General features: G+C 34.7%; 1 protein-coding gene across 1 annotated transcript in view; it reads right to left on the reverse strand.

Moving 5' to 3' along the window:
- Window positions 1-10,592, reverse strand: part of LOC107026328 (putative glucose-6-phosphate 1-epimerase) — an 11,933-nt gene extending 1,341 nt beyond the window's left edge. The window contains exons 1-8 of the mRNA XM_015227257.2: window positions 10,388-10,592; window positions 9,319-9,393; window positions 7,257-7,313; window positions 7,018-7,178; window positions 6,788-6,928; window positions 1,023-1,116; window positions 829-928; window positions 186-433 (exon numbers count right to left, since the gene is read on the reverse strand). Of these exons, the coding sequence (XP_015082743.1) occupies window positions 219-433; window positions 829-928; window positions 1,023-1,116; window positions 6,788-6,928; window positions 7,018-7,178; window positions 7,257-7,313; window positions 9,319-9,393; window positions 10,388-10,492 (948 nt within the window). The 5' untranslated portion in view covers window positions 10,493-10,592 and the 3' untranslated portion in view covers window positions 186-218. The remainder of the gene's footprint in view (window positions 1-185; window positions 434-828; window positions 929-1,022; window positions 1,117-6,787; window positions 6,929-7,017; window positions 7,179-7,256; window positions 7,314-9,318; window positions 9,394-10,387) is intronic.
- Between the last annotated feature and the right edge of the window lie 3,234 nt (window positions 10,593-13,826).

The raw sequence follows: 13,826 nt of genomic DNA on the forward strand, positions 1-13,826 counted from the left end.
CCCAGATGTGTCCCCTCTGCACCAAAACAAACCAAAAGACTAAGTCCATAATCTGATTTCATACTTTGAACTGTTAAATGGCTTTTTATAATTTTTTTGTGATTATGTCACATTACTTCAGAAGATCCCCTAGTAGTTATTATTTTGCTGAGCACCTGTGACTATGTATTAAGTCAGCAACATACCTGTACACAATATAAACCAGCAAAAGGCTTTTCTCAGCTGCCAAGAAGAACTCTCTTTGGGTCAAGCTGGCCACTGCAATAACTTGAAGGAACAGCAGAAAGTTCCTGTCTTCCTCTCCACTCTTCACCAGGTTTCAAAGTGATAGGCTTTTCCACTGCAGCAGCCTCAACACACAGCATGTGCTTGTATTCATCATCTCCAAAATCAGCTATGGCCTTTGCTCTCTTGTCCCAAGGGTTCCACACAACTGGGTAGAAGAAATTACAGAAAGAAGCCACTCTCCATTAGAAAATCCAAACAACTACCATAAACAGTTTATTACTGATAGATACTCCACCCATACATTCTACAAATATCGAGTTGCTACATGCCTGAACAATTTGTTCAAAATTAAGATATACTGAAGAGTAGCATGGGAGGAAAAAAAACCCTAGAATATCAAGATCTTATTTATATGAAGCACAAAATAGTGATTCTTTCACTAAGACTGACATGAAATGAGCTCCTAGAAATTCAAGGTTCTGAACCCAGTATAGCAGGACAAAAGAATTGACTTTTCTCTCATTGCAATCAGCAACCCAATTTACTCTTCAGATAAATCAAGCTCATATACGCAGGAAAGCTACAAAGATTGTCAATTACCTGCATCCGGCAACCCATCCTTACGAATAACAAATGTCCGTTTCTTTTCATGATCCAGGATCGCAATTTTTGTGGGGGTACTGAGATATATTTTGTCCACCTATAGAACATAGCACAGACATCACAAGAGATGAATCATAAGTGCTAAAGCAATGAAAGGAAATAGTTGAAGCCCCAGCTGATAAGATTCTCACTTCAGACTCAAAAGTAATTGCATCGCCTTGCTCAGTGAATCTCTCCTTATTCTCAAGATAATCAAGTGTCTCAAGGCCCTCCACGCGGACTTCACTGTAAAATGAGAAAAGGAGAAATGATATGTTTAGTTCAAAAGATAAATTCCGGGACGACAAATTTACAGAAATATTTTTATTCTTGTTTAAGTATGTGAGCATCCTATCAAAAACATAATTAGAGAGCAACTTTTATTTACTTAAAAATGTTTTCAACACGCCCCCTCATGTGCGGGCTTGATTCTTTATCTGAGTCCAGCACGTGGATATTCATTTAATAACGGGTGACGGTGAGACTCGAACTCAGAATCTCTACCTGCTCCGGTATCATGCTAAGCAATGGACCATGTGCCAAACTCAAACCCCCCAAAAGCTAGCTCATGAGGTAAGGATTGCCCAAGACCATGTAAGGAGAGCCACCCACCCCACTACTCCCAATATGGGACTTTCTAACAATTATTTAACTAGCAGGTCAAATAAACATGGAGCAGTACTGAGACTTCCTCTTCACTTTCATAAAACTTCAATAGAGTTTCTCTAATTCTAAAAGTGCCTAAAATAAAGAGGAAAAGATGAGGATGAAGAAACAAGGCTATGAATTTGTGTCCTTTATTCTTAAAGCTTACTGATTAAAAAGATGATGTGATATAGCAAGAGAGGTCGGATGACAGTTGAGACTTGAGAGAAAAGAAAAGCAAGAGGAGGTGAACATACTTCCTTTTTTGTTGCCGAGCTATATGCTCTTTAAGATAAGTAGATTTATTCACGTGGTCAAAAAAATATCCTGAGCAAATTTTTTACATAAATCCCGACAAAGAGGCAACAAATTTAGGTCTTCCAAAAGTTTGCGAAGACATAAAATCCTAGAAAGAATGCTAAAACATATCTTAAAATAATATTCCCCCGTCCCAATATAAGTGGCACCCTTTGACTTGACATAAAGTTTAAGAAAAAGAAAGACTTGAAATTTGTGGTGTAACATAGTCCTTGACATTTGTGTGGCTATAAAGAGAAATTTTAAAGTAAAAATTGTTTCCAATGATGGAAAGGTGAGATTCTTTTAGGGACGGACTATAACGAAAGTGTGGCACATATATTGGGACAGAAGGAGTAGTTAAGGAAGTCTCCATTTCCCATCCTGAACCTGACATTGGGAATATTAGAAGAGCCTCAGAATAACTTTTGTTGTGCTTATCTAGGAGGACCAGACATCAACAATCAAGAATGACAAACCTGCATGTCTACCAGAAGCATCTAATGAGTTGAAAAAAACTGTTTTTTTTTTCAACATCGATAAAGTTGTATTCTTCAGCATTAAGGACATGCTGGCCACCTTCAAAAAATTTACAGCCCTAACCAAAATTAGAAGCTCCCTATTAATTCTATAATTTGATTACATCTTCTATACAGAGCATATACCAAACTGCTTTTGTGTAAACCGAATATTTGATACTTCAGTGGTTTGATATGAGTCAAATAGACTCACCATAAGAGGACAGGAACTTAACTTGCTTCCCGAACTCAGATAGCAGTGTCATTGAAAGCCATCGATTCATAGCTTAAGCAGATTCAGTGATAAAAAAAGGCTTGATTGCTTCATGGATTATGTGAAGCCCTTCATAGAAATGTGTTGATACGTAAAGTACAAAGTGACCCGAACAAGAAACAGCTGCTTCTTTGAGCCTCACTTTAAAAGGCGAAAGAGTAAATTTTACTCAAAACAAAGATCTAAAAATAAACAAAAAAGAAGGGTGAAAATAAATATATTGTTATTAAGCACGACTTCTCTGCATGTAAACTTCAATATTCTCATTGTCATCCTTTTCGTTCTCAAATTTGCAATGCCTCTTCCTCTGCTACTTCAGTTTATTTTACTTCTTCCTTTGTTTTCTTCTTCAGCAATAAGCCTTTCATTTTATTTTTTTTTCTAATATGCAAATCCAAATTTGCATCTATTTGGCTATGGCAATCTCAAATAATAAATTTTATCAAGTGGGCCTTTTGATGATGGAAAGGAGATGGGTTTCTGGGGTATCTATGGATCTGTGGGATGGGCTCAAAGGAGAATTATTTGGGAGGAGTAAGGTGTTGGTACAGGGAGATGGGATATACCCTGGGTGTTGGGGGGGATTTTAATACCATAAGATTCCCGAAGGAGAGGTTTGGTTGTAGGGTGATATCCTAGGCCCTGAAGGAGTATTCGGAGTTTATTAACAATTTTCTTTTATTGATTTTTCTTTAACAAGCGCCAATTTCAACTGGTCCAGATCGGATGACTCATCTTCCAAATCAAGACTAGATAAATTTTAGTGTATACTTCTTGGGATGAGTTGGCACCCAATGCGATCCAGGTTCCAGTTCCACGACTGCTATCGAACCATTCACCCATCTTGTTGGATGGCAGAGAGACTAAGGAGAATGACATCTCCTTTTAAATTCAAGAAAATATGGTTGATTTCGGGGACAGAGTGGCTAAATGGCGAAGTAGTTATAAGCAATGTCTGAATGGGAGAATAAGATGATTGATTTAGAAGCACATGATGTCAGAAACATTATTGAGCAGACCAGGGAAGATCTCAACAGGGGCCAAGCTGAATACATAAGATATGGATGAGCATGCAAGAGAATATATCTAAGCAGAAATCTTGAGCCACTTGGTTTGAAGAGGGGAACCATAATACTAAGTACTTCCATAGCTTGATTAGCGACACAAGAAGAAGAGTTTAACTACACAGTATCAGAAATCACTGAAACATGTGGGTTCAAGGTAATGACAAGAACGCCAAAGCTGATGTACACCATTTTGAACATCTATTTAATAATCCTCACCATTTTAATGATCATACTACAATCCTGGATTTTATCACCCCATGCATTACTAAGGTGATAACAGTCTCCTGCCTGTCATGCCTGACTTACAAGAGATTAAATCTGGTGTTTTCAATATGAGTGCATCTAGTGTTGTTGGCCCTAATAAATATCTCCTTACTGTCATGCCTGACTTTCAAGAGACCAAATCTATTATTTTCGTCATGTGTGCATCTACAGTTGCTGGACATAATGGCTGCACTGGAACTTTTTTCAATACGTGTTGGGACATCATCCGAAATAACATAAAGGACTTTATCCAAACATTCTTTCAAGGGAAAAGCCTTACCAAATTCTATACCCATACTTGTTTGGTTCTTATACCCAAGATAGACTCTCCTAATAGCTTTTCCGACCTTCAACCTATCAGTCTAAGCAATTTCACCTCCAAGATCCTTTCTAAAAGACCTTTGCTTGGTAAGCTGATTTCTCTGCATCAAAGTGGATTCCTAAAAGGAAGTTTGATTACTGAGAATGTTCTCCTGACTCAAGAAATTCCTCAAACCATCAAGAAATACAGCAAAGGTAGTAATATGATTATGAAGCTGGATATAGCTAAAGCTTGTGACAGGATGCCATGGGGATTAGTGCCATGAAAAAAAAATTCATTTGGCTTGATGAATCGCTAAATATTATTACGAGTATTACTAATGTGTGGTATTCTATTCTGATAAATGGCAACAGAGTTGGGTTTATCATCTCAACTCATCACTCAAGCTATCAAGCAAGGGGACCCCTTTGTTCCCATCTTTGTTCATCATTGGCTCGGAAATACTAACAGGATGATATAGTGACAATAAGTCAATAACAGGTCTATAAAAGCTTTTTCATCACTGCTCCTAACACAGCTCCTCATAAAATCAATAGAATGAGAAGAATGATGGGTTACAGGAACAAGAGCTTTCCTTTCCCCTAACTTGGGATTTCTCATTTACAGTGGAAGAAAAAAGATTTGTTAGTTTGAATGGCATGTAGGCAAAAATGGTAAAAAAAGAAAATTGAATAGTTGGCAAAGCAGGACATTCTCTTACGGAGGAAGAATAGTTCTTATCAAGTGTGGACTAGAGTCTATGCGCTTATACACACTTGGCTATGAATCCTCCTAAAGGGACTTGTAAAAGCTTTTATAGATTAAATATTTATAGACTTGTTATTGCCACCAAATAAAGACTTGCAAAAGAGCTCAGCCCGTGAAAAAAATCCTACTTCTGTTGATTCTAATGCTTGGAAAATTTTGATGAAAATCAAGAAAAAAGTTGAGCCTCACATTATCGAGAAGATTTAAGCTAACAGTTCTAGCTTTTGGTGGGACAACTGGACAGGTAAAGAGGCATTAGCTAATCTAGTTCAAGGCTCACGGAAGTCTAACAAAACTCTTGTTAGTCACTTCTTCACCAATGTCTTGGAAATTTAACAAGCTTAGTAATGTCGTCCCTGATAATATTATCCAACTGATTAGCACCATTTGTATAGAGCTAAAATAACATCATAAGCTAAATTGAAATTTGGAATACCCTTTCTTCATTTTCCTAGAGTACCATATCCCCATGTACCCGGTCACCGTAATAATATTTACACACATGTTCGTTCAAATTTCCACCAATGAAGAATTTTTCGTGATTATCAAAATTGTGCACTTTGTCCGGAAGAACCATGCTTTTAGCTTCTTTCTTCTCCATTGGAGGCAAGTCCTTTTTTGGCACTGTCCACTTTTAGAAAAACTAAATGATGATACAAAACAGAAGCATGTGCATTTTAAGAGATGATTTAAAGAACCTCTTAACGGACTACATTAGTGATAAAATGTGCTAATTTCCAACAAAATAAGGGAGCTCCTTTAAGTATGATTGTATTGTTAGTACAGCATTGGTGGATCCAATGACTTTACAGCAATGTACGTCATCCATGAACCTACACACCAAATTTTAGCTTCTAGTTCAGCTCAACTGGTTATCATATGCTATTATAGAAGTTGGACTACAGATTTTGTTCACTAGGGAAAAGAAACAAAATAACACCACAAAGAGCAGAAGATTTGATCTTTATTAATTCCAACCTCATCTTTGTCGATGAGAAGTTGCTCCATGTAAAAGTGGAGATTGTAAGACCATGATACTATTTGAGACAAGATTGACTCACTCGATGAAGTGGATATCCTTGAGATTGCCAACCTCTACTTGGTGAGCCATCTGGTTCTATAATGCACTAATAGTGTTTAATGTATTACTAGTGTTTATGAAATGTGATACTATGGAAAGAAGTAAAGAAGGTACTGAGATCAAGTCCGGCTTGTGTTTGCTCGGTGCTATGTAAAGTTGGACAGAGGTATTGAGGGTAAAGCTACACCTGTAAGTATTCTGAAGTATAGATGCTTAACTCATTAGCTCGTTACAACAGTATTATGTTTCGAACATGGGGGTTACCCAATTTTTCACGTCCTGCATTAACTTGGTGCTTCACTATCTACATAAATAAAATCCTTTTTTACTTCAAAAGGTACAATATTTGTATTAAACCTAAATCAACCAAAATTTGTGCAAGTTATAATAATAGTAATAATAACACTAGACATGTACCAAGACAATCACTCACATTTTTGTGCCCTTTGTCAATCCTATTAGTGAAGGTGAAAGAGAAAAAGATACCTCATATTAGAAAGTCTATCAGATTTTCACTAGTGAAAATATGTAATTATTCACAGCTGGATCTTTTCATTACCAAGCACGAGTTTTCTTGGAAATAAAAGGAAACATTATTTATCATCACAATTTATCGATCATTTTAACTGCAATTAAGTTTGTAAACTTCCTGGAATCCGGAGAAAACAAGAAGAAAATGATAAAACCACAGGGTAACCATACCTGATGTCTGAAACAGAGAAGTAGGTGTGATATGCAAATGTAAATGCGAAAGGCTTTCCATCAGTGCTGGTGTTTCTAATACGAGATGTCAACATCAAATCTCCAGCAGGACTCAAAGCTACCCGCAGCCGAAACTCAAAACTAAAAATGATTATTGATCCATGTAAGGAGAAAGTAACAATAAAACCTAACAAAAGATTAATATGTATATTAACAGTATTCATCCATGCCTGTGAGGCCAAATTTTCAAGTCCTCCTCAGACGGTTTCAGTATCAAGTCAACAAAAGCCCTAGAAGAAGTAGCTGCTGGAAATGGAGGGGGGTCTTTGTCAATGCTCCAAAACCTGTTTCGGGCAAATCCATGCGACTCAAGAGGGCCACGATTTGCGAACTGCAAAGAAAACAGCCTATATTTTACCAAAATGAGCAACCACTAGAAAAACAATGAAGATGCTTCAAAATCAAATACCTGCGGGAAACATATAGGAATACCCCCACGAATTGCTTTTGGAGGCTTAAAAATGGCCTGCAAAGTTGTGGTGGATTAGAAAGTAATACGATTATGAATTTATATCCTCATGATCATCCAATTATACCATGAAAAAAGCTCATATCCAACAAAAATATATGGCAATTTACCAACTGAAGTTTGTCGCAGTAAATTGCCAGCAATAACAAGGATTTAAATATTCTTTTACCCTAGAAAGAATGAGTACAAAGGATATGCCACCCAACAAAGGGGATTGTACAAACAAAACAAAGAAGGCATTCAAACTCTTCACAACTCCAATCTCATTAAAAAAGCAAGAAGATTGAATTCAACAACAATTCTAAAAAAGTCCACCATTATCTGGCTAGTATCAACAATAGCAAAATTATTGAACACAGGTGCAACAAATATAGGTGCAGATACAGAAGTCAGACTTGTCATCAGCTAAATATCTAAAGATAATAGGAGTACATGTGCTAAGACATAACTAAGAACTGTATACTGTGTATAGAAGTAATTAACTGAAAATTCAATGGACTAAAGTAAGTATAAACAAGTTCTAGTATTCCATAAGGGTATCTCATACTGTCATACAGGAGAAGCATATTCTGATACGTTATGTGAATATACATACAACACACATGAGGATAACAACTCCCCTACCCAGGAAAACGGCGGTCCACCACCTTTACTTTTCTTGTTGTGATAGAGACATAGAATACCACCTTTCATTCCCAAAGTAGCAATAACTTTACTTTTTTTTGATAAAAATAAAGTAGTAGTAATAACTTTACTTAGGTAGGGGTTGACTGCTTTACATTCTATTTTAGGTCGAAACCTAAGTGTGTCATAAACTACGGGCAATACACGCTAATCCAATCCATTCCAGGTTTACCAACATATGGGCAGCTCTGTGATGCCTAAGCTTAGCGCCTGTGTATACATCCACACAAATATACTTACATACATATATATACACACACAAATTGGCGAAGCCAATTACATCGCTAAGGGTGATCAAGACTTAAAATAGATGTAACAAGTAATATTTGACCTAGATATGCATTGTAATTTTCTGTATATACAGTACATATCTCCAGCGAAGGGTGCTCAACCGACCACCCTTGACCCAATGTGGCTTCGCTACAGATACATGTGTGTCACAAACATGTATGAACAGATCTCAGTGCTACCTAAGCTTACAGCCTTAAAGAATAAGAAACAAGGATTATTATTTTATGTGAATCTACATATATATCATTTATATCTATATATAAACAACCTAACAAATTGGAGAAGAAGGTAAATAAGAAACCAAAACCAAAATTTCAACCAAGCTACATTTCTCAGTCATAAGTTGCAGCCTGAGCCAATGCACCCTAGGTGAATTAATCAAACCGCATATTCCACACCCAAGACCAATTTGTGCGGGATTGACATGGTTTCGGCACGAGGCTTTGGAGGATCAGTGTAACATAGCAAAAAATAGGTAAGGAACTTTTCCAAGACATAGGCTACTGTTTATGTTCTCTACTCTGCAAAATGTACATGCCCTATAGAAATCCCTTGTCCCATTCAGGGGGGAAGTACTTGTATAAACAGAATAAACTTGCTCACATTTGCACAGGTTGTAGAAGCAAGGTCTCCAGATTTGAAAATCCTAGTAAACTAGTCATTTATCTTTTCAGCATGTTCAACCAACACATGAAGTAAATGCTAAACACTCAACGAACCATGTGCTATTGATATCATATAACAAATAAAAAGATAGTCCGCCCAAATTATAGGGCAAAGTTGGTCACCAAAGGGAGGAAACTCCTCAAGCTCACAACCAGAAGAGGAGAGAAAATTTCAATGTAACAATACAATCCAGGAATTCTTAAAATAACTTTTCCCTTCACCAACCAAAACCTTGCCATAGGAATTGATCCATAAGTATTACACAAGTAGGGATCAGAATACATTGGAAACGAATAGAAAATTATTTTTTCTAACTAGCTGTCAGATAGAACTCCACCAAGATGATAACAATGAAAAGTACCTTGCTACTAACAAAGAGCAATTCCTCTCTCTGATCATTCTTCCAAGACGTCACCTGACCACCATAGAGATACACCTACAAAGGTAAACACTTAAGAAGGGATGTTGATGACCAAACTAAATGCCAAAAACATAAAAATAATATAATGACATGTTGAAGACAAAAGAGCTTCATAGAAACTTCAAATTTCACATCTTGTAAACAGGAAAATAATACCAACACTCCATCCAAAAAAAAAAGAAACATAATGCTTGACATATTCTTTTTTTAAAAAAACCTTATAATGCTTGACATTTTCCCAAAAAGAAAACCTGATTCTGTTGACTGAGTCAGTAGTAAGAACTAAGAAATGAAGGGAAAATCAGGTAAATTACGGCAACAGCATCACCAACTTAATTTATATACACAACTATTCTGACTACTCTTCACAGACTAATGTGAGTCGGCTACTTCTTTTTTTTGGATAAGGAAAAGTATTAAGTCAATGACAGCTACATATGTAAAAGCATGCACAAGGAGCAAGGTCGTTGCTCAATGAAATCTGAAAATGCGGGAACTTATCACGGGGGTACAGATCTGTTTCATCACACTCACTCTCCTAGAAATTTGAGAGGTTTCATCCCTTTCACTTTCTATTTTAAAAGTACATCCAACAATGCTCAACACCAATCATCAAGAATAAAATACTCAAATACAATAGTCAACTATTTGAAATATCAGCCACTCCAGGTGGCTGGCAAAGGGGTTTCTTAAGTATAATATTATAGGTTTCTACTGATGCATCCACTTTCAGAAACTAAAACAATGCAAAATAAACCACATTAGCATTTCAAACAATGGATTCAGATCCCTGAACCTGCTTGCCCCATACCTAACCCTACACATAAAAGCAAAACTTCACATAAATCTAACGATTCAAGAAATCAATCAAACATGTAACTCGAAATCATAAATTTTCAAAATGACCCAGAAACCCAATTACACAGAAACAGTAAAGATCTCAAACAAAATGGGTAAAGATCTCACAGAATATCTACACATTACCCGCAAAACGAAAAATGCTTCATACCTCGGCAGAACTGCCACGAATCTCCCGGAGAATCACTTTTTCAAGGCCATTAACGCCCTTCGTCAACTCCACTAATGGTTTCTCACTAGTAGAAGACGTCATCATACACCCTAAATTTCACCAATTCACAATCTTCTCGATCAATACAATATACATACCCTTTTTCTCTTCCTTTTTTTCCCCGATTCACGTTTATTCATATCACATATTAATTAATTAATTATATTAAAAATAACTTTTTTCACTTTCTTCCACCGGTTCTATATGTTTGACTTAACAGGAAATTTAAATTTGTGGTTTAAAATAAATAAGAAATTATATTTACGTCACTATAAATCATTAAATCAATGACTATTTTAAAATTAAATAAGTATTATTTAATATAAAAATGTGTAATTATTTTTTACACGGATTATAATCATATAAATTAAGATAGAGAAAAAGTATAGCTACTATAAAGAAAAATTCTCAACCAACAATAGTTGTGTAAGGTTTTTTGCCACTTGTATAATGAACCCATTTTTTTTACCTTTTACAAAATTTTAAAAATAATATTTAAAATCTATCCTTCATTAAAAATTAAACATTATATTATCTTACATATAAAATTACGTAGTAAGAAACATTAATAATGTTAAGGGAAATGATTCAGTTTACTATTAGTATGCTCATGTTATGCCAACAGTGTTAGCTTGGGGTCACTCGTGATCCTAGGCCCCGTGTCCGCGCTCAGGAGATATACTCACAGTGTGACAATAGACATGCTTTCTATTTTAGTCTTTTTTTTTTCAATTTTTTATTTTTGTTAGAGTTAGCACGAGACATGTCCCAGCAACTCAATTCAGTAGAGATTTTTCAAACATAGTAATAGATTTAACTCAAGTTGTTAAGTGTTATTTCAGTCATCACTAAACTCTTATCATATGTTACATATTCATACTATTTGAGTTTTTTTTTTCCATTTTAGATATTCACTATATTTAGGTTTGGCATAGTACATGTTTTACCTAGTCATTTTTAGTATGCTTGATAATATGTCAGACTCATGGTTAACTTGTGGTCATTCCTGATCCTAGGTCCCGAGTTATGTTTAAGGGGTAGCCTCAGAGCGTGACAGGTTGGGTTCCTCATATATTACTCATAAATTTATAGGCTCAAATCACATCCCTTCTATGTGTTTCACACATTTTCTCTTGTTAAGACCTTAGTAAAAGAATATACAAAATTATCATAAGAACTGATATAATCAACATTAATGACACCACTTGTCGAATATGATCTCATACTACTATATTTTCTCCTTATAATAGGTCTGAATTTACTATTATAATAACTATTTTGAACTCTACCAATTGATGTGATGTTGTTACAATGAATTAAAATAAGCGATATTTATTTTTCCAAAATAAAGTATTAGAAATAATAAATCCCTCAACCAATTCGCTTCCTTACTAGCTAAAGCTAAAGAAATATTAGAGCCTCCATGGTAGAGTTAGCAATTATAGTTCACTCTTTTTATTTTCAACATATAACACCACCACCCAAAGTAAAATGTAACCTGTGATAGAACAGGAATCACCCGATAAAGTTTTTCAATCTACCCCAGAAAAACCTTTAAGTACAATATGATATTTTTTATTGAACAAATCACAAACTTTTATCCCAATTAAATATCTCACAACTCTTGTTGTATCATGTCAGTGTTCATTACTTGGCTTTCTTGTGAACTTGCTAAGTATTCCTATTGCATATTCAATATCAAGCCTAGTACAACAATAACATACCTCAAATTTTCAATTAAGCTAGAATATTTCTTTTGATTTATCACAGCATTGTCACTTTGAACATGTATCATTTTGTTGATGAAGTTCCAACATCTTCATCAGCAAGATCCACAAATGACATGCTAAGAACTCACTACAAGCATAATGTAACAGGAGGTAGCTAAAACTTAAGTTTGTTATACTCCCTATGTTTAAAAAAGAATGACCTCCTTTACTTTTTAGTCTTTTAAAAAAGAATGACTTTTTTTTGCTAACAACTTTTCACTTGACATGTTTAAGGCCACAAGATTAAAGGGCAATTTTGTACATTTGACATAACGTTAATTTGGGACCACATGATCAAAAGTCTTCTTTATTTTCTTAAACTCCGTGTCAAGTCAAAATAGACCATTCTTTGTGAAACGGAGGGAGTAATATCTTTTGTTGTTTTGCTTGTGATGGGATTTGTACAACATCTTTTGGATGACGAAAAGGTTCCATCATCTTCTTTGGCAAACTGTACACAAATAATTGATTCTCATAATAAAATTTGAGGGTGACATGAAATGCAAAGTGTATGAAGGTTATTCAATTATAGAGAAAAAGATGGAGAATACACACTTACGTCATGAACATTTTAAGGTCCATAAGATACACCAATTCCAGTATTATCATCAATATTATATGTAGTTCCATGCTTAGCAACTTTTTTCTTTACTTGGAGTTCCACAAATTTTGTAAAATAACATGATATATTTATTTAAGTAGGTGCTTTAATGCCTCTACCATATTTATTTTTTTCCTTCTCATTCAATAATAACATATCATTGACAAAGAAAAATCAGAAAGTAATATAAATATGTAAGACATATAGTTTCAAATCAATTACCATTAATTTCTTTTATTCTGTTATTTGTCAAGTATTGTCTTCTCAATAGAGTCATAGTGGTCCTTTTCCTTTTTCCTGTCATTACCTATATTAGGATTTTTTTTTTTAAATTCTGTTTCATCTTCTTATGGTCCTTTTATCCCAGTTTCATGTCAAAGATATTGTAATTATACAAAAATAAAGTCTACCGAATTATATATCTAAGTTTAAGAATTCATGTTGACAAAAAAAGTTAAACCTTCCCTCAATAGTACTAATGCTTTCAAAGTTAAATAAAGTATTAGAGTAGGACGAAGAGTATATCCAATAGAAACTATGATTAGAAAGAAATATTCTAAAAAAATATGAATTCACTAGTACTCTTTGTTCTCATTCTAATACTTTGTTTTTTAACTTTGAAACCATTAGTACTATCAAGGGAAGGTTTAATCTTTCTATCAACATGAATTATAAATTTAAATATATATTCAGTGGACTTATTTTTTGTATAATACTCCAGTATCTTTCACATGAAACTGAGATGAGAAAAAAAAGGAGAAACGTAATGAGATGAAGTACAACAAATAGACGATGAAGGAAAAAAAATGGACCAACATGGCTCTATTGAGAAGACAATAATTGACAAAAACAGATAAAAAAATAAATGGTAATTAATTAGAAATTATACATATTACAAGCAAATATTACTTTCTGATTTTTCGTTGTGGATGTTATACTGAATGAGGAGGGAAGAATTAGTAGTGGTAGAGGCATAGCCTAAACATATACCTAACATAAATAAATGATG

Source organism: Solanum pennellii, chromosome 7 (genome assembly GCF_001406875.1).
Source record: "Solanum pennellii chromosome 7, SPENNV200".
Lineage (NCBI taxonomy): Eukaryota > Viridiplantae > Streptophyta > Magnoliopsida > Solanales > Solanaceae > Solanum > Solanum pennellii.